Source organism: Channa argus, chromosome 5 (assembly GCF_033026475.1).
Source record: "Channa argus isolate prfri chromosome 5, Channa argus male v1.0, whole genome shotgun sequence".
Classification (NCBI taxonomy): Eukaryota; Metazoa; Chordata; class Actinopteri; order Anabantiformes; family Channidae; genus Channa; species Channa argus.
This window is the reverse complement of record NC_090201.1, coordinates 2,773,335-2,796,291: the sequence shown is the minus strand read 5'-3', so window position 1 is coordinate 2,796,291 and position 22,957 is coordinate 2,773,335. Positions and strand designations below refer to the sequence as shown.

At 39.1% G+C, this 22,957-nt stretch overlaps 1 protein-coding gene and 1 pseudogene across 4 annotated transcripts; one reads left to right on the top strand and one right to left on the bottom strand.

The window, feature by feature from the left end:
• Positions 1-1,797: 1,797 nt before the first annotated feature.
• LOC137127207 (heat shock 70 kDa protein 1-like) lies at positions 1,798-2,882 on the bottom strand (annotated as a pseudogene).
• A 2,119-nt stretch (positions 2,883-5,001) lies between these two features.
• On the top strand, positions 5,002-22,729 carry usp48 (ubiquitin specific peptidase 48). Of its 4 annotated transcripts, XM_067503817.1 has the most exons (28): positions 5,002-5,156; positions 5,615-5,752; positions 6,255-6,375; positions 6,524-6,665; positions 9,008-9,135; positions 9,430-9,554; positions 10,916-11,024; positions 11,217-11,350; positions 11,528-11,613; positions 11,835-12,014; positions 12,461-12,598; positions 13,037-13,186; positions 13,656-13,856; positions 14,322-14,433; positions 14,738-14,880; positions 15,506-15,580; positions 15,712-15,836; positions 16,409-16,531; positions 16,626-16,687; positions 16,948-17,058; positions 19,324-19,454; positions 19,717-19,823; positions 19,959-20,066; positions 20,574-20,759; positions 20,845-20,970; positions 21,074-21,122; positions 21,202-21,228; positions 21,929-22,729. In XM_067503817.1, the coding sequence occupies exons 2-28, from the start codon at positions 5,619-5,621 to the stop codon at positions 21,949-21,951; spliced, it is 3,156 nt and encodes a 1,051-aa protein (XP_067359918.1). In that variant the 5' UTR covers positions 5,002-5,156; positions 5,615-5,618; the 3' UTR covers positions 21,952-22,729. The 4 variants fall into 4 exon arrangements, 3 of the variants coding, with proteins under 3 accessions (XP_067359918.1, XP_067359920.1, XP_067359917.1); XM_067503819.1 differs by having other exon boundaries at positions 5,008-5,752; positions 6,258-6,375; XM_067503816.1 differs by having other exon boundaries at positions 5,008-5,752.
• Positions 22,730-22,957: the final 228 nt, after the last annotated feature.

The window sequence follows — 22,957 nt, the reverse complement described above, 5'->3', positions numbered from 1 at the left end:
CTACTGCCAAAGTGGTTTATGAAGTGTGGTGTGCTTGAGAGGTTACGCTGAGATCAGGGCACAAACTTTGGGAGTGAGGTCATTCAGGAGCTTTGCAAGTTGTATGGGGTAAAGAAAACTCGCATCACACCACATCATCCACAGGGCAACGCACAACTTGAGTATTTCAATAGGGCACGTCACAACCTTTTGCGGACACTGCCACCAGAAAAGAAACGTCGTTGGCCAGATCATTTGCCAGAGCTTGTCTATGCTAATAATGTTAGTCCTCATGCGACAAAACGATGTGCCAGTCTGCTTTATGATATCAGCCATCGTAAGAGCCCCTAAAAAGGCAAGGATCATAGAACTTAATAATTACAGACCCATTGTCCTGACCTCTGTGGTCATGAAGTCTTTTGAGGGTTTCTGCTTTCCACACCTCAATGACATTATAGAACCCCTACTGGACCTCCTGCAGTTTCCCTACAGAACAGGATGTTTAGGCGACGCTGTAAACATGACCCTACATGATCCTGCTTTTGCTGCTATTCCACTCTTGGTTAGACCTAAACTGCATTTCGTTGCATTGTACTTGTACATGTGTGATGACAATAAAGCTGAATCTATCTATTTCATCCTCCTGCATCTGGACTCCACAGGATCCTTTGCCAGGATTCTGATTGTGGACTTCAGCTCTGCCTTCAATACAATTGTTCAGGCTCTACCATTACAGACTTCCTGAGAGACATATGGCAGTTCATGAGGCTGGGGAAGCATGTCTCTGACTCAATGACCATCAGCACTGGACCCCCCCAACGCTGCATTCCATCTCCTCTGTTATGCTCCCTGTATAACAACAGCTGCACATCTGTCAAACTCCTTAAGTTCGCACATGAAACCACCATTATCGATCTCATATCGGATGGAGACAAGTCGGCCTACAGGAGTGAGATGGACCATTTGGTGTCATGGTCCAGCTTGAACAACCTGGAGCTCAACACTCTCGAGACGGTCACCCTAAAACCCAAAAGACATTGATGTGTCCTGGGCTGATTCTCTTTCACCAGGCCAAGAATCAAGGGGGTCTGTGTTTCAGCTGCAGGTAAAGGTGGAGCAGAATAGATTTATGTAGTGACAGTTGCTTCATCTATGCAATTGCATCAGCATTTATTAATTTTTTGAACCTACATGTACAAAAGGTATGTAGTAACTACTGTCAAATATGTTTGATGAGGTAAAAATACAATATTCTCTCTGGATTGGTAAAAGTATAAGTAACTAAATAAAATATCACTGAAATACTCCAGTAAAGCACAAGTTCCTAGTTGTAGTACAGTATTTGAGTAAATATACTTAGTTACTTGTGTACTTATAAAACATTGAAAACGCTAAGAACAAAGAAAACACTAAATATTATAGAGTCACTAACTCCCTGTCACCTTCTGACTCTGAATTAGGGACATTTCTGCAATGTTGTATGGATCTTTAAATACTATTAAATTATGAAAAAAATGTTAGCTAAACTAATTTCTTTTTTAACTGCCACAACACAGGAGATGATATGAGCGCATTTTAATCTAAGTGCTGACTGCCCTCCAGTGATCAAACAGAGGAACTACAAGACTATAAATCAAAATTGTATTTATTGTAAATTACCCACAGGAAACATCTTAGGGTTCAGTGTCTCACCCAAGGGGTCCAAGGGACCAGGCGTCAAACCACTGATCTTGTGATCCGTGGATGACTACCTTAACAACTGAGCATGGTCTACAACATGGTCTTTCTCAGCCAGCTGGTTGTTCTCCAGCCAGGCAATGGTCTTATCACACATTTCAATCAGCTTCTCCTTGTCCTCCTAATCTTGTCCTTCAAGTTCTCATCCTGCAAACTGTTCTTCATGTTGAAGGCGTAGGACTCCAGGGAGTTCTTGGTGATTCTGACTCTCTGCTGCTTATCCTCAGCTATGTATTTCTGTGCATCCTGCACCATCCTTTCAATCTCCTCTTTGCTAAGTCGGCCCTTATCGTTGGTGATGGTGATCTTGTTTGCTTTGCCGGTCCTCTTGTCAACTGCAGACATGTACAAAATGCTGCTGGCATCCATGTCAAAGGTGACCTCAATCTGTGGGACCCCTTGTGGTGCAGGTGGGATTACTGTTAGCTCAAACTTGACCAGCAGGTTGTTGTCTTTGGTCATGGCTCTTTCCCCTTCATAGACCTGGATGAGGACCCCAGGCTGGTTTTCAGAGTAGGTGCTGAAGACCTGGGCTTTTTAGGGGGGGGCGGTAGTGTTGCGTTTAATCAGGGACATCATGACACCTCCAGCTGTCTCTATACCCAGGGACAGAGCAGCCACGTTCAGCAACAGCAGGTCTTGAACATTACCTGAAGTATAACCTGTGAGCTTCCGCTTCATCTGGGTTTAAGCTCTTGTTGAGCTCCCTGCCTTCGAAGCAATCCTAAAGGAATTGAATCCCCTACTAGGACAAGTTTGTTGATCTATCCCTTGTCCATTTTGAGATCCCTTAGGGCTTTCTCCACAAGATCTAATGATCCCCTAAAAAGGTCAGAGCACAACTTCCCAAAGCAAGCTCGGGTGACTGAGGTGTAGAAGTCGATGGCCTCATACACAGAATCTATCTCAGTGCTGGCATGGGAACTGGAGGACAGGTTCCTGTTCGCCCTCTCAGAAGCTGTGCACGGTCTCCTCAAAGCTCTCTGGTTCTGGCCAATGGCCTTCTTGTGTTTCCTCTTGAACTCCTTCACAAAGTGGTTAACCATGCGGTTGTCAAAAGCTTGCAGTGATCCTGTTTGCCTGGTCATTTGGAATGATTTCTACTTTTCCGTGCTGGAAAAATCCCACACAGGAGTAGTTGGTGCCCAAGTCAATGCCAATTGCTGCACCTTTAGCTGCAGACATTTTGACTAGAGATGGTTGCCTGTCAAACAGTCCATCTGTGTTTTAGAAACAAGTTGTAATACCAGTAATACAAGTAGTGTCCCAGTCAAATTTGAAAAAAGCACCAGTTGTGTATGAAGAACAATTTTCAAAATCCTATCAAAACTGTTTCCTCTTCTTACATTACATTAACAGTAAAATACAGATGGAGGCCATAGACACGTAGCCTACCAGCCAAGTATTTGCGTATCAAATTCTAACCTATCTTTAGTCTGAGAAGTGAAGGTTGAACTTAATGTTGATAAGTCTGTCTTGTGAAGAGGATAGCTCTGCTCGTTTCCCTCTGATCTTCTGCTGCAGTCTGATCTCTTTCCATCACTGTCTCTGCATGCCTTTTATTTCTGGATGATGACTTTCTGGCTGCTTCTAGATGCTCCACACGCAAAACCCTAGGAAAAAAATTTCTGTCAATATATTCGAAGTAAAACGCTTTCTTATCAATACAAGCTGTAATAACCAAGGATTACCTCAATGTGCCTTATTGTGAAAGTTAAATCTAAGACTAAATCTGACGCAGCTTCTATGAAAATAGAGGGAAATCCAGACAGATCCAGAGGCTTCTGTTTCCAACAAGTAACAGGCAGATTGTGAGTAAATACACATAATCAAAACTACATTTTAGAGACTCCACCACATTTCAAAGACAACTATTTTACTCTTTACTCCTTACTGTTTGCTATATGTTCTTATTGATAATCACCTAATACGTTGTTACCAGAGGTGGCAGAAATACACAAAATCAGTACACACAAAAAAAATACAAGTATGAAAGTACGCCACTAAAATGCCAATTTTAATCAGAAATTAATTTGTTTAAAAAACTTAAGGCAATCAAACATTTGTTATATTTATTAAAAACTAAGTACAAAGGTCTGTATTACTGCAGAGACTTGGTGGTCTAGAATTTGTTTTAAGAATCAAGCAAAGTTACTACAACTGTCAGATAAATGAAGTAAACTACAATATTTCCCCTTGAATTGTATTGGTGTGTTACCTCAAGAGACATTTACAAAAAGGTCATTTGTTGGGTACAGGATTTATTGTGAAGTGATGAAAAGACACAATTCAGGAACAAGAAAAACAGTTTGTGATTTCTGCAGAGCAACAATCATTATTTAGTTATGAATATGGCCACCCATTCATTTTCCTTTAGTTATCCTTTCAGTTACTTCTGTTTTCCTTTCCCTGCTATTTGAAATAATTTCTGGCAGTAGTGATAGGATCATCCATCTCTACATACTTTCAATCAAACTTTGCTGCTCCGAGTAAAACAATACACATAGTAAACAAAACAATACACATAGTATACAATTTTATTGTAGGCCCACTTTAATAAGTGTCCCTCTCTGTTAAGTGTTTCTATGTTTTGCCCCCCAGAACACCAGGAAACGTTTTAGTGTGTTAATAAACAAATGCTAATAAGTTTGATATAGTTAAGAGTTCAAGGCAAACCTGTGTGTTACATCATGAATCAATAATATCTAGAAAACATACTGTAGTTAGTCACTTACTTCAAATGCGATACTCTAATATGTTATTTGACTTATATCAACTTTTCTCCCTTACGAACATGGTCTGTAATTAGAAACTTTAAATAAAATAAAAAAAATTAAATTTAACACACATTTAGAAAATGTAAAATCCTGGATAATTGGGAAAGCTGGCACTGTAGGCTATTACAGCTCCAATTCAAATGTATTAAGAGTTGGTTCCACCCATAGAACTCTTTTAATAGAGCACCTAATATAAAGCGGTCCAGTACGACTCCACCTCCCACTAAGACTTTAATATTAAAAACATAGGAAAACTATCATTATTATAATTATAACAGAGTTGCTGGATTGGATTGTATTAGTTGTACAGGTGTACCTAATGAAATGGCAAGTGTAGCTCTGTCAGTAAGGCATGGATAAAACTAAAACACGTTTCGTGAATGTTTTGAATAAAATTAAATATATATTGAAAGACATATTTAGACAAGAACTGAAAAAACAAAGTAACGTTTTGATCTGCCTTTGCTCGGGATAGAAAAGCGGCCTCTAAAGGCGGTGTCCTCATAGACAACTTCGCCTACGTAACTTGGTGACGTCGTGTTGATGTTGAGCGGAGCAATAATTTATTTATAAACTGACGCAAGGGCGCTAAATCTAAAATAAATCGTGAATAAAATGTGAAAATACATAAATATTTTGGTGAAGCAGCTGCACGTATGAGAGGTTCGCTAATATTTGACTTTAACACAATAAACTCGTTTCGTTAGCGTCAGAAAGCGTTAAATGGAAAGTGAGGGGGAAAAAAGACTTGCTAACACTGCCGGTCGAGCTAGGTGGCTACATTTTAGCTAGTTAGCATGTTACGTTAGCACTAGCACATTCCTTAGTTCTGACGTTATTAGCACTGTCTGGATTCGTTGCTTTTCATATCCCCGGGTACCTGATTAGATGGGATATGAAATGTTTACTTCCAAGTTGAATATGTAGTGTGTAAACTGCTAAGCCAAAATTAACTTGATAGGTAAAGTAACGTTAGCACTACAAAGCTAACGGGAGGTTGCCTTCGTGCTGTCCGGCTATGTTAGCATTCCTGGAGACAGCTTGGCTAACCTTGGGCCAGTGAATTCTTGATTTGTCGATTTACATCTGGCTGTGTGGTAACGTTAAACGTTACATCGTAGGATTATGGCCCCCCGCATACAGCTGGAGAAAGCGGCTTGGCGTTGGGTGGAGACGGTGAAACCCGAAGAAATTAAGCAGGAGCATATCGAGCTAGCATATCGTGTCAATCTCCCGGCCTGCAAAAGAGGAGCCTGCAGGTAAGATAGTATCTAATATTTCTCAACAAGCTGCTATTGTGCCAGTAAAGAGATCATTAGCGTTAAGTGTGATTTTTAAAATTTTAAGGGCTTAATGGAAAGCACCACAGAGAGATGCTAATGTGCATCAAAACTCTGATTTGTTTTCTTGTCTGTGGACAAGTCATCATAGCTCGTAGAACTGCTCTGTAAACTGTGTGTAGCGTCGTGGGGATCCACTCCACTCTTCATGTCTCCATATTACAAAATAGTTAAAATGTACACAGCATTAAGGATTAGGCATACCAGCAATAATTTGTACAATTTAAACGTTACTGAACGTAACATTGATCTGTGGCTTCTAAGTGATTTTAGGAACCACTCATTTCAAAGGACGTGTTGCTTTGTATGCAGAACATTGTTGGTTAATGTAGTTGTTGTTGTGCGTTTTTTTCCCCCACTTTAGAGAGTCTTGCAGTTTGATGTGACTTCTGTGAGTTAAGGTCATGGCTTTCTTTTCCAGGAGAAACTGCAAAGGGAATCCAAACTGTCTTGTGGGTATTGGCGAACAGGCATGGCTCGGGGAGATTGATGAAAATGCTTTCCACAATATTGATGACCCAAATTCAGAGCGACGAGACAAGGTATATTTTTTTTATTGTCTTCAAATTGTTTGCTCATCTCTCTTTTTTTCCTTAAATCATCAATCTGTTCTAGGTAGACAGTTGAACTCTTGGAATGTATATCAAATGGGACCTACTTCCCTGTCTTTTGGTCTCTGCTCTCTTCCAGAACACATTTGTTGGCCTAACCAACCTTGGTGCAACATGTTATGTCAACACATTCCTGCAAGTGTGGTTCCACAACCTAGAGCTGCGTAGGACCCTCTACCAGTGCGACAATTCACGAGCACAGGAACACAATGTTGCATCTGGTACAACTGAAAATTTAATACAAGGGACACGGTTTTTCCTCTGTATTATATCAGCATGTTTTAGCATGTTTTACTCTTTATTATTTCCAGGATAATACTGCACTTTTGGTGTCTTATGGTGTATTGATTAGTGCAAAATCTCAACATAACTTGTACAAGGTGAAGACGGCACAAAAACCAAAATGTGTTTGCAAGCCAAAACAGCAATTGATCAAATGCTTTACCGAAATACTGATTTATTTATATGTATTCTGATATGCATACAGTGCATCCACCAAATTATCCACAGCGCTTATCTTTTTCCACTTTTTGTTATTCCAAAATGGATCAAATTAATAATTTTTCTCAAAGTTCTACAAACAGTACCCCATAATTAGAATGTGTAAGAAGTTTTTTTGGAAACTTTGCAACTTTATTAAAAATCAAAAAACGAAAATAATGTCTTGTACATAAGTATTCATGTCCTGTACAAGAACACTCAAAATTGAGCTCTGGTGCATCCTGTCCTGAAATTCATTTGATTGGACATGATTTGGAAAAGCATACGATGGCTGTATAAGGTCCCACAGTTAACATGTCAGAACACAAACCAAGCCATGAAGTCCAAGGAATTGTCTTTAGACCTCCGAGACACGATTGTATCGAGGTACAGATCTGGAGAAGGCTGCAGGAAAAGTTCTGCAGTATTCAAGGTCCCAACAAGCACAGAAGCCTCCATCATCCGTAAATGGAGAAATTGGAACCACCGAGACTCTTTGCCCGGCCAAAATGAGCGATCGAGAGAGAAGGGCCTTAGTCGGGGAGGTGACCAAGAACCTCCCTGACAAAGGTTTGATATTTAACCTTACTGATGGTCACTTTGAAAGCACTCCAGCATTTCTCTGTGGAGAGAAGAGAAAAACCACCATCTCTGCAGCACTCCAAAAGGCACATGGCAGCCCACCTGAAGGACTCTCAGAGCATGAGAAACAAATATCTCTGGTCTAATGAAACAAAGACAGAACTCTTTGGCCTAAATGGGAAGTGTCATGTCTAGAGGAAACCAGGCACCGCTCACAACCCGGAAAATACCAGGCCTACAGTAAATCATGGTGGTGGCAGCATCATGTTGTGGGGATGTTTTTCAACGACAGGAACTTGCAGGATCGAGGGAAAGATGAATGCAGCAATGTAAAGCGACATCCTTGATGTAAACCTGTTACAGAGCACACTGGACCTCAGACTGGGGCAACGGTTCATCTTTCAACAGGACAACAACACAAAGCACACAGCCAAGATAAAAAAGAAGTGGCTATGGGGCAACTCTGTTAATGTCCTTGAGTGGCCAAGCCAGAGCCCAGACGTGAACCCGATTGAACATCTCTGGAGAGATCTGAAAATGGCTGTTCACCGACACTCCCCATCCAACCTGATGGAGGTTGAGACGTACTGCAAAGAGAATAGGTAAAACACGGTGTGCCAAGCTTGTACCGTCATACTCAAAAAGACATGAGGCTGTAATTGGTGCTTCAACAAAGTGTTGGGCAAAGGCGGTGAATACTGATGTATGAGATTTATTAATTTTTTTCTTTTTAATAAATATGCAGAGATTTCTAAACTTGTTTCATGTTGTTATGGGGTATGTTTCGTAGAACTTTGAGGAAAACAATGAATTTGATCCATTGTGAAATAAGGCTGTAACATAAAATGTGGAAAAGGTTAAGCGCTGGGAAAGCTTTCAGGATGCACTGTAAGATATCAGATCACACTAATGTAATATTTCACATTTTGAGAGAATTCTATTTAGGTCTAAATTTACTTAAAATAGAAAACATTTCCCAGACAGATTTTATCAGAATCAATCCAATGTCCAAATAATGTTAGACCTAGTGAAGTACAGTATTGTGCTAGTTAATTACCGTGTTGTGATATGTTCTAAAATGATTTTACGTTGTTTTAGAGGTCTACAGCAAAGGCGTAATATTGGACCGATTTTTTAAAAAAAAATAGTCACCACACCCATTCACTTGCTTTAAATGCTCCTGACAGATTGAAAAAAAGCAGCTTCCAGAATAAACTCTGGGTATTCTGCGGACCATCTCACTTGGACATTTGCATTCTCGCATACACAGCCTCTGAATAAAGTTTGGAGAGGATCAAGATTCCATCCCATGTATAAAAGAAGCTTTACAAGGATCTAATGCATGAGAAGGCCCAAATATAGGTTGGCTTGTGCTCAAGTATGACTAAGGCCAGTATGGCTCAACAAAATCATGATTTGACTGCTCAGCTGGTTGTTTTGCTTTTCATAAAATGAAAGTATTTCACCTGTAAGTCTATCTATCTATGTCTATCTTTTTCAGATTATGAGCCTCAGTCCATATGTGAGCATTTGCAGTATCTGTTTGCACTCCTGCAGAACAGCAACAGAAAGTATATAGATCCATCAGGGCTTGTCAAGGCATTGGGCTTGGACACAGGACAGCAGCAGGTAAATGTGAATGTAGTTAACGAGATATGTGGCTGCTATAACAGTTTTAAAAAATGTTGTAATTATTTTATTCATGAGAATTTTCTCATGTCACCCAAAGTACACAATTGGCCCAAAAGACAGATAACAAATGCTCATGGATAATATGATATTTTGAAATTTGACTGTCAAGGCAAATAAGCAATTCATCAAATTACAGGATTACGACCCTGAACTCACGGGAAAAGCCAGAAATAACACAGTGTGGCAGTGATTTCTTTGCAGATCTTTTAACCCAAGACCTTTGTTTTCCAGGATGCCCAGGAGTTTTCAAAGCTTTTCCTGTCTCTATTGGAGGACACACTATCCAAGCAAAAGAACCCTAACCTGCAGAATGTCATCCAGCGGCAGTTCTGTGGACAGTTCTCCTACGTTACAGTGTAAGACCCCTTAGTACTCAAAAGCTTAAATATTAACTATGTGCTATTGGAGTACTCCTCCATCATCCTCTGTATTCTTAGCAAGTTTTCCTTCACTACATTTCCATCTACTATACTGGCTTCACGTCAAAGCTGTCCTCTTTTCATTATACCCAATCTTCTTTGCTAATGTAAATTAAGCCTTGGTCTGTCACCTTGGAAGCCTCACAAAAATACAAGCTAAACTTTAGTTGTGGGTAAGATGTCAGTCCTTTAAGGTGTTTCCTAAGGCTTTCCTAGTTGTAAAATTTTTGGGTTTTCACATAAAGATAGATGAATGATTGTTTTGAAAAATTACAAGCTCCTTTTTAAGTGTCTGACAGTTGACTTGGTAGTGTCAGCGAATGTAATATTGTGAAATATAGGAACAGGTAGGCTTTTGCAGAGTGGAAGTTTTCTTGTTGCTCAGAGAGATGTGGTTGTGAGCATCTTTTATCAGCTGTGATCACAACCCGAGGTTAGATAAGGTTTAATAGCTATCTTTTTAAATATTTTAAAAAGGAGAATGAAAAAAATTTGTCCTCATGTTAATTGTGCAAGCCAGATACCAGGAGCCAGATGCATAGAACTGTAGAGTCACAAATACATGTGTGTGTTTTTACACACACACATTTTATTTATCAGATTCATAAAGATGCACCCACACATAGTTCCTTTTTAATAAATTTCAGTCATTGTGGAAATAATCACGCATGCACAAGCCTGATTTTCATTACCACAGTTAACAATGAATGGGTGTACAAACCCCCTTAAGCATCTGTTTACATATTGAACATCTACTTGCTTCAGGTCTAATTACAACTGTCATGGTGATGTTCTGTAAATGTAACTGAGAATCTGACATCATACATGATTGATACCCACAGTTGCGGCCATATCTAGGTTCATAACCAGTTTATTACATTTAACTTTACCATCTCTTTGAAATATCAATTGTTTTATTTTAATTTCAAAATGAATATATCACAGATAGGGAAGGATTGAAATAAAGATAATACTTTAGTCATTTAGTTTTAAATGTATCTTATTAAATTTGCACATGACAGTAAGACAACAGGAATATTGACATATTGTCGACAAACGTCTTCTAATATAAGCTTATAACTCATTTTATTGAGTTTTATAACTGTACACCTTCTTTTGAAGTGTGTTTGACTTGCACTTACTGAGTGTAGTAAGCTTGAGTTTTACAAGGGTGGCAATGATCAGGCCAGGAAAAGTTTAGGACTTACAACATATAATAAAAACATTCAGTATACTTATTTATTTTCTCTGTTGTGCTGTGTTGAAATGTTTTATGTTTGCTGTGTACTCTTCTCCAGCTGTAATCAGTGTGGACGATCATCTGCGCTACCGTCCCGATATTACGAGCTGGAGCTCAACATCCAGGGCCACAAGAACCTCACAGAATGTGTCACAGAGTTCCTAAAGGTAACGCCAATACTGCAGCCTAATCAGTCTTTCTGTTTAAAATGTAAGCAGATGAATCAATTTACATGTCCAATTTGAATTACATTTGTGTGTGTGTGTGTGTGTCCCTCACTCACTGAATGTGAAAATGTTGTGACGTGTGCATATTCGTGTCTTTTTCATTGTTAATGCCCCTAAAACTCCACTGTGCAGGAGGAGAAGCTAGATGGGGAGAATCGCTACTTCTGTGAGAGCTGTCAGAGTAAACAGAGTGCCACCCGAAGGATCAAACTACACAGCCTTCCTCCGACCCTAAACCTGCAGCTCATGCGCTTTGTGTTTGATAGGTAAGCAAGACACTGTAGCATTGTGTAAAAAGCCATCAAAGTCCTAAAATAGACCATGTATTTTTGACAACACAGTGTATCCCCTTTTTATTACTGTATGCTAAAAGTAGTTTATTCAGCTGATTTTCAGTTCAAGCACTGCAACAGACGCTTAATGAAAGGTATTTTCCTCTCCAGACAAACAGGCCACAAGAAGAAGCTAAATACCTTTATCAGTTTTCCAGAGCAGCTGGACATGGGCCCTTTCCTTGAAGGAAAACAAGGTATTTGGGAATATGAGTCACAGTCGAACATGCTGCACTTTTCAATTTTAATTAAATGCAGTGGGATGTTTTAGTTTTACATCAGATTGAGGATATCAAAGCAGGGCACCTTTATATAGGGGGTGGGTTCCTATTGCAAGTCCACTCCCTGCTAAATCTCATATGTTGTGATTACTGTAAATACTGATAGTTCTGCATGTTGGGACTGACTTTTTCTTCAGAACACAAGTGTGTTTATGAACTGAGTGCAGTCCTGATCCATCGGGGCATCAGTGCCTACTCAGGCCACTACATTGCACATGTGAAGTATGCTGGTACTGGTGACTGGTACAAATTCAATGACGAGGAAATTGAAAAGATGGAAGGAAAGAAGCTGCAGCTTGGCATTGAGGAGGACATTGGTGAGTCTCTTTCATTTCCCTATTTCTGAAATCCATTAATACCTTCTACATAGTGTTCCCCCTTCACTTTGTGCATGCTTAAGGGTGTTATTTGTCTTATAAATTTAATTTGAAATAAATTAAATAGCTATTCTTGCTCACAAATTTATTGTTGTCTTTTACCGGTATTTAAAGCCACGTTAAGTTAAATTTACTACACAAAGTCTGTAAAAGAGGAAGTGGCTGTATATTCTAGCCAAATCTGAATATAGTTATTCAGTATTATTTTTGATGTAGAATAGTGAAAACACAAGTGCTACGTGAACATTTTAAGCTGCTGTAAGGAAATGTATTTTTTGTGCAGTTTATTTGATGACACTGCATGTCATGACCTGAAAACTATGTCTCCAAACATGAACGCTTTCTTAAAATTGTTGCTCTTCATTCTTGTTCCTCTTGGTCTCTAGCTGAGACAGTGAAGTCCCAGACACGAAAGCCAAAGTGCAGTAAAGGGTACCACTGCTCCAGAAATGCCTACATGCTGGTTTACAAGGTCCAGGAAGAGGAGAGCTCAGACCCTTCCAGGACCAACGTCGAGGTGCCAGGTGCAAAGTACATTTTATAAAATTTCACATTTGTGTTGTACTGTTTAACTCAAAAAACCTTTGCATCAAATAACTGAGGTAAGCCTTGAGAATCGTGTTTTACTCGCTTTTGCTCAAAATACAACCCACTGCTAAGTCACACAATATAATCAAAATTTCTTTATTTACATTACATGTGAGCAAAAGGAGACTAAAAGACCTGATATATTCACAAAACCTTCATCATTATGCATGTTAATAAAATGGTTATTGTTATATGCCTGTGCAATACTTAAAGTAAACAGAGCGCCAGTGTGATGGATACAAGTTGTAGTAACCTAATCATTTCATAAACATTGTATGTAAAAGCATAAATTTACATTAATGGAAGTACTTTGACTTATCACCCAGCCCTACTGTACTTACCACCTGTACCTTTACATTTGTCCTGGCTCCCAGCTTTCTTACAGAGGTTGGTGGACCAAGACAATTATAAATTTGAGGAGTGGTGCAGTGAGATGGCCGACATGAGGAAACAGAGCGTGGATAAGGGCAAGGCCAAGCACGAGGAGGTGAAGGAGCTCTACGAGCTATTACCTGCCAAAGATGGTCAGTAAAAATCCCCTGATCACTCATAAGGATACTTGTTTCTTTCTTTTTTTTTATGACTTTCTTTCTAAAAAACACCAATACAATATAAAAAAAGTACAATATAGTGGATAGTATAAGAAAAGGACAAAGTCATGTTAAATGTTGTGGTAAATCTCCCCTTTCTGCAGAAACACTGATAGGTCACCACACTGATTAACCAGGGTGATGTGGGATTTTTTTATTTTGCCATGTAGTTGTGTGTTGATAAAGTGCAATAGGATAATAGTCCCTTCTTCGACTTCTCTTAATTATCAGTTGAATTTTATTCCACACAATTTCCATATTTATACTGCGCCTGAATCAGTTGGAAGGAATAACATTAAAGGTAATTTAGAATGTTATAACATGGGATCCTTGACTTAATAAGTATAAATCACGGGTCTTGTGTCTTATATTTTCCATGCCTTTCCCTGCTTTTGCTCATCAGGTGAGCCGTATGAGTTCATCCCCCTGGACTGGTTAAAGAAGTGGTTGGAGGACTCCACTGCCACAAAAGAAATCGACAACTCCTTCTTCCTGTGTTCTCACGGCAAATTGCACCCAGACAGGGTGGGAGACTCGAAGAGGGTCTCTCTGCAAGCTGCTGAGCTCCTCTACAAGCGCTATGGTGGAGGGCCAAGACTGGACAGTAAGGCTTGTTATAACTGTGGTCGCTTTGAGATCAGATTTTATTGTTTTAGTTTAACACTTACATTGAAGTAGTTCAAGGACTAGTAGTTCAGACTTCTGGTGCTTTATGGTTTGGGTTAGATCACTGCCTGATGATTTGAAATGCTCTTGAAAGTGTGTCTTTTTTATGTCAGCCAAGATTTTCTATTAAACAGTTTAGATGTGATTTGATTTTTTTTTTTCACACTGTTAATTGTAATACAAAATTACTAATCAATTATGGAAATGAAGGCATAGTTAATAGAAACTGCAACCAAAGTCTAAGCTGTCATTTTTAAGTCACTGTCAAATCATAACCTCACTACTTGACCATGATATCACAAAAGCAAATCATTGGTTAACTACACTTGTTTACAAATCCAGTTGTTTTTAGTAAGTGTTACTGCTCCTAAAACCACCATGTGACTTTTGTGTGTTTGTTCAGACTCCTCTCTGTGCGGAGAGTGTGTTGGCCAGAGGTGCAGAGTGCTGCGGCTGAAAAACCAGCTCAATGAAGACTACAAGGAAGTCTCCAATCTAGTGAAACGCATGATCAGGTACCTACCTGCAAGATATGTGTTAGGTTCAGGGATTGTAGTGTATTGCATTACCTCAAGTTTAAATCAAATAATATCTAGATTGTTCTATTTACTTTGTATAAGGACAATGTTGATACATAATACAGCACAGAGAAAGTAGGTATATAGTATAAATAGGAACAAAGGTATCATGGGGTGTTTCAGAAGAAATGTAATTCCTCCATAAAGGAAAATCATAGTCCACAAGGGGCTGAAATAGAACTATAGTCAAATGTCATTATGGGTATTTATCACTGTGTATGTACACGTGTGTTTCTCTCAGTGGGGAGGGCTTCTGGGTGGGCAAAGCATCTTTGCGTTCCTGGAGGCAGTTGGCTTTGGAACAGCTAGAGGAGGATGAGCATGAAACCAAACACAGCAATGGCCAAACCAATGGACGGGGACCACACACCAACAATAGCAAAGGTATGAGGAGTGGAAGTAATTTTGTTACTGGAAATGGTAATTTGTTGTAGCTTTTTTTATATCTGGCAAATTGTGTCACAAATGAGATTTTAAATAAAATTCATAATCATTATTATCATTCATTAGAATTAGAAAAAAGTCATAGCATTGATTGATTACCACTTGGAACCAGTCATTGGCTGATATAACATCTAGAACTAGCATCATTTCAACTGGATTTGAGAAGCCAGTATATCAGTATAAGGTTGAACAGTGTACAAATATTGTAATTGTGGAAAATTACTTTGTGTAATTTATAGGCTTTTACAAGGTGCAATTCTGAAATGACCAAAGTAAGCAGACTATCAATCTAAAGCCATTCTGGCTGCTGTGTCAGGCTTTGCAAAGGCACAGCTAAAGTTTATATCTGTACAACCAGTATAATTAACCTCTAGCACTAGGTTTATGATTAAACAAAGAAATACAAATTTTTAACATGTCGTTCACTTATAAAATCATTGAAACGTGATTAAACATGACTGACTCCCACTGAATCAGTTAGTATAGGGTTTGTTTCAGTGTTACAATTCTGAGGTGTAAATGTCCTGATGTAAATTGACTCTCTTGGTAAATTGTTTGATTGTAGACTTTGGCACAGATCTCTCTGAGGGCAACGAGGATGAGATGAAGACATTTAATGAAGACATTGTCTGCAGCCACGGTACTTTCCATCTTTGGCACTTAAGATGATCTCAGCAAGTTTTTAAAAATAGAATTGGACAATGTTAACACAAAAATAAACCATAGTTTAAACTGTTACATGGTAAATGTTGATGTTTGTTTCGGCTGTAGGGAGTCTGAGTATTCTGGAGACTGAACGGAAGCTGGTATCCTTTGAAGTCTGGACCAAACTGAGGGCATACTTCCCCAAATCCCCAGAGTTTACTCAAAACCAAGAGGCCTGTCAGCAGTGCCTGGTAAATTGACACTGACAAAAAAAATCCAAAATCACACCTAACTGATATCTTGTTTTTTCCCCAAGTATTTTCTCAAATTTTATTTTTGTTTTAATATTTCTTTATTTATACAGGTTTGTCTCATTGAAACCTCTCATTTTCAAGGTCTCTTGAAAATGAGACCTTGAAGGCAGCACAGTGGTAGAATAGTGTCGTCTGCCACCTCAGAGTTAGAGGGTTCAGATTTAAATCTGCCTCCCATCTGTGGTCTTTCTGTGTGTGGAGTGTCCACGTTCTCCCTGTGCAAAGACATGCGTGTTAGGTTAATTGGTGACTCTAAATTTCCTCTGGGTGTAAATGGTTGTTTGTCTGTGCATGTCTGTCTGTGTATGTCCTGAGAGACTGGTGGCCTGTGCACGGTGTATAATATGAAGGTGGATTTATGCCCAGTGGACTGCTGTGACTCGAATTTCAGTACCACAGCACCGGAGCATAGTCATTTTGCCCCTGGGATTAATAGTTCTTTAAATCGTGTGTTGTTTGCATTCTTTGATCTACTGTGTAATGCAGATCTTTCATTTATATGTATCCAGACGTTAGAGCAAGAAGAAAAAGACAATGAGGCAGTCAGTAAGATGATGGCCTTAGACCAGAAGAATCAGCTCCTCAACCTCTTCCATGAGAAGAATCGGCCAACCCTCACCAAGTGGCCTCAGGTAGAAACAAAGCCAAGTCACACACTGTAGGTCTACATGAGTCATGACATTTAGTGGGTAAATACAGTCATTCTTTTCTGCTTTGTCTCTCCAGGGCACAGATGTTCTTTACATAGTCCCTCTGTATTTTGTGGATGAGTGGAAAAAATTTATCAGGTATGTTTGCTTCAACAGTGATGTGAATAGAAGGATGATATCGCTGAGGCTTTGTCAGTGTAAAGTTTTGATCGCATGAACTCCAGAACAGAGACCCAAAAAAAGGCTTAGCATGACAGTGTTTCAGTGTTTGAATTAAGGTTTATTTCTTTAATTTCGGATTCGGCCTATGCTTTATGATGTTGAATTTGATTGCCAGTGAAATTACACGTCAGAAAGTCAAATGGTCTTTATCCTCCTATGCGTGTCTGTTTTTTCAGACGGCCGACAAAATCTTCTCCAGTGTCTAATGTGGGAAATGCCCTGTTGCTCTGTGCCCATGGAGGCTTCATGTTCAGCTACGAGTCCCTAATCAATGGAGATGCACAACAGTGAGTTCTGCTGATTTACAGGTTCCCCTGTAGACGTTTCATGTGAACAAATAAAAGTTATGTGCTATCATGAGGCATAAGTGTGGCGCCGGAGGTAGAGCGGTCGTCCACCAATCCCGCATTTGTTGGTTCGATCCTCGGCTCCTCTGGTCATGTGTCGAAGTGTCCTTGACCAAGACACTTAACTCCAACTTAGTTGCTCCCGGTGAGTGTTGGCCAGCTGCTCAGCAGCTCCCCCATCGGTGTGTGAGTGTGTGTGATTGTGAGTGCAAATGGGTGAAAAGGAAACAGTGTGCTTTGAGTACCAATAGATAGGAAAGCGCTATATAAGTGCAGACTATTCATCAATGTACAACCCCAATTCCAAAAAAGTTGGAAAGATGTGAAAACGTAAATAAAAACCGAATGCAATGATTTAAAAATCTCATCAACCAATATTTTATTCACAATAGAACATAAACAAGAAATCAGATGTTGAATTTAGGAGATTTTACCATTTCTTGTAAAATATTAGCTCTTTTTGAATTTGATGGCATCAAAACATCTTAAAAAAGTTTGAACAGGGGCAACAAAAGGCTGGAAAAGTAAATTCTACAAATCTAAAACTAATAGGGGAACATTTGACAACTAATTAGTTACATTGGCAACAGGTCAGGACCATGACTGGGTATAAAAGGAGCATTTCAAAGAGGCTGAGCCTTTCAAGTGTAAAGATGGGCAGAGGTTCACCAATCTGTGAAAAACTGCACCAAAACATTGTGCAACTATTTTAAAAAATGTTCCTCAACGTAAAATTGCGAAGACTTTGAAGGTCCCACCATCTACAGTAAATAATATTGTCAAAAGATTCAGAGAATCAGGAGGAAACTCTGTGCGCAAGGGACAAGGCCAAGGTCACAACTGGATGTGTTTTATCTTATGGCCCTCAGATGGCACTGCAATAAAAACCGGCAAGATTCTCTAGTGGACATCAGTGCATGGGCTCAGGAACATGTCCAGAAATCACTGTTTACTGTGCAATCAACAAATGTAAGTTAAAGCTGTATCATGCAAAGAAGAAGCCATATTATGAGCACGATCGGGAAACACCGTAGTCTTCTCTGGATCAAAGCTCATTTAAAATGGTCTGAGGCTAATGGAAAACTGTTCTGTGGTCAGAAGAATCACAATTTTAAATATTTTTTGCAAATTTATCAGTTTCAAAATCTGATATGTTGGTTATGTTTTATTGTGAATAAAATACGGGTTGATGAGATTTGCAAATCATTCCATTCTGTTTTTATTTATGTTTTACACATCTTCCCAACTTCTTTGGAATTGGGGTTGTACTCGTGAAATGCATTGTCCTTGTCCATGTGGACAAGATTAGCAAAGGAAGTAACTCCTTTGACGGACAGCTACAGAAATACAATATGTCAAAAATCTATGCAATACCTATGTCATAGGCTACAAAGTTGGCCTATGCTGTTCTGTGTCGGTGTCTGCGTGATGCTACATTTAAATGACCAAACCACTAGTTGGTTGTGGGATATTTTACGTTATATTTCCGCCTCAATCCTGAATTCACAAGAATATGTTCTGAGCACAATAAAATTATTTTTGAGCACACACAAAGTTTGTGCATAAAAAATATATATTTTGTGCTAGCAAATGAATCTGTACCCATATACTCCACCCACAAACTGCTGCTCTGGGTGCATGCTTGCTCACTCTCTCTTCCACTCTTGACATCTCAGCTCGGTACGTGCTCAACTTTACATACCCACTCAAAATGGCACAGTGTTAGAAACAGTGCGACACGAATAGCCAGTCAGAGACTGGGGAAGGTCAATTGTGATTGGCTGTTTAGTGAGTTTCTATGTCACTGTGGTGAGTTTTTCGGATTTACTACACAAATTTGTGACTGGAACAGAGCAGATCACGTTGCAGTTCGAGCAAATAGATGCTAAACATTATCAAAAGACTGAAAGTTGGAAGATAGTTTGCGTGGAACGTGCAAGACCAAATGTAATACCAAGTGGACCAATCACCGTTTTTGCAGTGATGTGTAGTTTCTAGGGATCTTTACAACAAGCTACACTCTAGCATACAAATCAAGGTTAACTAAACAAAATGTGTTCCTTCAACCATAAAATAATAAAATATAAACAATAGGAAGGAGAATTTTCCATTCCATGCTAATAAAAAATCCTTAAGCCAGTTATAAAGTCTGGTGTTTTTACCACTGATTACTGTGGCTTATGTTGTGCTGTTTGTCCTGCACAGTATAGCTCTGCTTTGGCCCAACGAATGGGACGTGATTAGCAGACTCTTCATCGTGGACCAGGCAATCTCCATCCACTGCTTCAAACAAACCACATCAAGTGGCTCCACTACAGAGTACACCACTCAGCCGGGTGAGCCAGCAAAAATAGCTAAACTCCCAATGTTTACAGCTTAGTGTTGAAATGTTAATTGCACTAAAGTTTAAGTAATTGCTCTGATGAATTAAAGGATAATTGGGAAAATGTGATATGAGTTGTTTAGTTATTTTCAACAAGTATTTTGAAGCTAAAAACATAAGATGTGTGTGGCGTGTTACATTCCCTTGTTTTGACTTTTTCCTAAAAATCCTGTTATTTACCTACTGTTAATGTGGGTGTTTTTCTTTGTGTTCAGACCTGTGCTGGGAGTGCAGAGAAAGCTTCCTTTTTCAGCAGCAGAAGGACCTGAGAGAGTATACGCAAGCAACAATCTACATTCGCAAAGTCACTGAAGACAAGATGGTATGACAAAAAACAGCTGAGTTCAAGAGCGACCACTTCGTTTTTTTTATTCTGTATAATGTTCGCAAGGACATCCACAGATTGTTGTTATGGCAGCATTTTTAACTTCATGTTTTCATTTTGTCCTCTGCAAAGATGATGAAGGAAGCAGCTCCAGAGATGAATGCCAGCAGCTCAGAGGCAGAAGAGGAGAAGGAAGAACAACCAAAAGTGGATGGAGAGAAAGACCCAGACTTCAGTCAGGTGAGTCTTCATGCTGGAACATTATGCTAACGAATAATGACATCAAATATCCACTCACTGATATCAGCAGTTTTAACAGAACACGAAAACAAGTTTAACTATAGTTAAGGCCTAATATTCCTGTGTAACACCAACAGTCTATTATTTAAATAACATTTTTGTTGTGTTGCAACACAACAGTCATTTTCTTCTGGCGAACTTCCTTAGTTTACGTTATACTTTTAGAATTACAGAATAATGCAATCAATATGTCACTGTGGCTTGTTCACTGCAGCTGTTGTATTTGATCTCTCAAGCTAAATTTCAGTTTCTTTTGGTTACATGTAAGTACCTGAATGCCTAAATTGTAAAAGCAGTAGAGATAGCAAAACCAGAAGTAGATCAAGATTGTCATAATATGTGATGGTTATTGATTCTATTTTAAACTTGACGGCACCTTGTTAGTGTTAGCAGACATGAGCAATTAAGGTATTGTAACTAATTACTAATTACATTGCATTATTTTAGTGCCAGAATGGTGCAAAGCGGCTGAAGCTGAGTGACAGCAGTGCAGCATCATCAACTTCTGTGACCAGCGTGACCAACGTGACCAAACTAGGCGGAATTAGGAGAAGCACCCGGCATAGGAAACTCAGAGGAGAGAAAGCTCTCATTGTTTCAGCAAATCAGACCCTCAAAGAGCTAAAAATACAGGTGAGGGCTCCACATTACTGGATGCAAGTGTAATATGTAGTCTTTTATACTCGAAACCAGCTCAGCTGTGTTTGTGACCCTCTAGATTATGCACGCCTTCTCCGTGGCACCATTTGACCAGAACCTCTCCATCAATGGTATTAATTTGACAGATGACTCGGCTACACTGGGCAGTCTGGGTGTCATCCCAGAGAGTATCGTCTGTCTAAAGGTACGTCCTACTTAGATTTACTGGTGGCTGGATTTTAATGTGGAAATGTGCAGCTTTTCTCCACTTGCCATCAGAATGTTGTTGATCTGTTGTTTTCTCACAGGCTGATGAGCCGATAGCTGACTATGCTGCAATGGATGACGTCTATCAGGGTAAGTAGTTATATCTTAACCTCTAGTACAGCTGTGACATTTACCTTGACTTTAAAAATCTGATCTCCTTTTTTCACAGTGAGAATGCCTGAAGAGGGATTTAAAGGTGAGGCTTCCTTTTTTTTTTCCTTTTGTCTAGGCAGTTTACGTCTGATGCTACATTTAATTCACTTCTTTTAATGTTTTAATTGCTCCTAGAGATCTGAGCGATTCATCAATGCCGCCTTATTACAGAATACAATTTGTTGTAAATTCAGAAATTTGACCAGTTTTGAAGGAATAGATAAGCTGCATTTTTCTGCACTACACTGTGCAGGGCACTGACTTTATATACGTTTGACTATTAAGACATCACCTGAGTCCTAGCTGAACTTTGAAGTGCAATTTGGTCCAGATTTCTGACAGTCTAACAGCACTTCAGTTGAAATTTGATGCAGGACATTGTTGTAGCGGCCAAGATCTACTGTCAAACATAAAAGTTACTCAACACTGTATCATGATCAGCTTCAAACAACCCAAGCTATTCCTTAAAGCTATGGTTCTGACTAAACTGCTTAGCACACAGTTATACAATTAAAGTTAAGCAGTTGCTTGATGAGACTTCTTGGTTACTCACCAGTTTTTGTTTTTCCATAATTTGAATGTTTTATTTGATCATTTCAATGCATAATGGGTAGTCTTTTTCTTTGTGTGTGTGTGTGTGTGTGTGTGTGTGTGTGTGTGTGAGAGAGAGAGAGCGAGAGAGAGAGAGAATGACCGAGAAGCATATTTTGGTTCTGACTGGCTCTAATTGTGTCCCTCTGCAGGCACTGGGCTTCTTGGGCACTGAGGAAAGCTGTACTGTAGCTATGCTTGAATTGGACAGATGACAGATGGAGGAGGGGGGGGGTGGGGGTTGGGAGGAGCTTGAATTTGTCAAGCGTCCATATATAAATAAGTGCTTTAATTTGTTTTTTTACGTTTTGAGTAGGATTTCTTTAATAAAACTGTGACTATGTTGCAAAGCCGCTGTTTTTCTCTACATAAGATTAGCTGGCCTTTGATATTTAAAGTTCCTAATCATTCTGAAAGACTGTGGTAGTGCCTCTGCCTGACAAACGCATACAGGTCGAGGAAGCTGAGTGGATTTATTGTATTCTGAGGCTTGGCTTCAGTAAAGTTTTACTGTTACTTATGAAAATGGGCTTTGTTTTCTACTCTTTTAAATTATGGCAGATGAAAAAAAATCAAGATAATGTAATTTCTTTCCATTATGTGAAAGCTTGTGTTCTCCCTGCAGTTTTCAGGTTTGTCAAAAGAATGCACAAGTTATTAAATATTACACATTTACCTGCTCTTCAATGTTAGAACATTTATTACCTCTAAAGAAAATCTATATACTTCATGTGGCATTTAGAGATCCATAGCTCCACTGTATGAATAGAGGCTGATTCCTGCAGACATGTCTGCTCTGTAAACTTTCAGTTGGAAGTGACAAACAGAATGCAAGCATTGATTTCTTCTGTTCTTTTCACAGTTATTTCTTATGAACAATAGTTATTTTCGAACACCCTGTCTTAACATGTACAGTGATTAAAAGATTCAATAAACTGCCAAATGAAATGTGGTATTGATGGTACAGCATGTTTTAGAGTAGTTCAGATACTTGTACTTGGAGTATTATTTCTTTTACGGTATTATACGTCTACTCTACTACAGCTGACAGGGTGGTAAAGTAGTTTGTACTACATTTTCATTGTTTATTAGTTCTTAATACTTTAATACATGACATCAAATCAAATTTTTATTATACAGTGAAATGTCACAAATTTGCCTCAGAGGGATTTTTAGTCTGT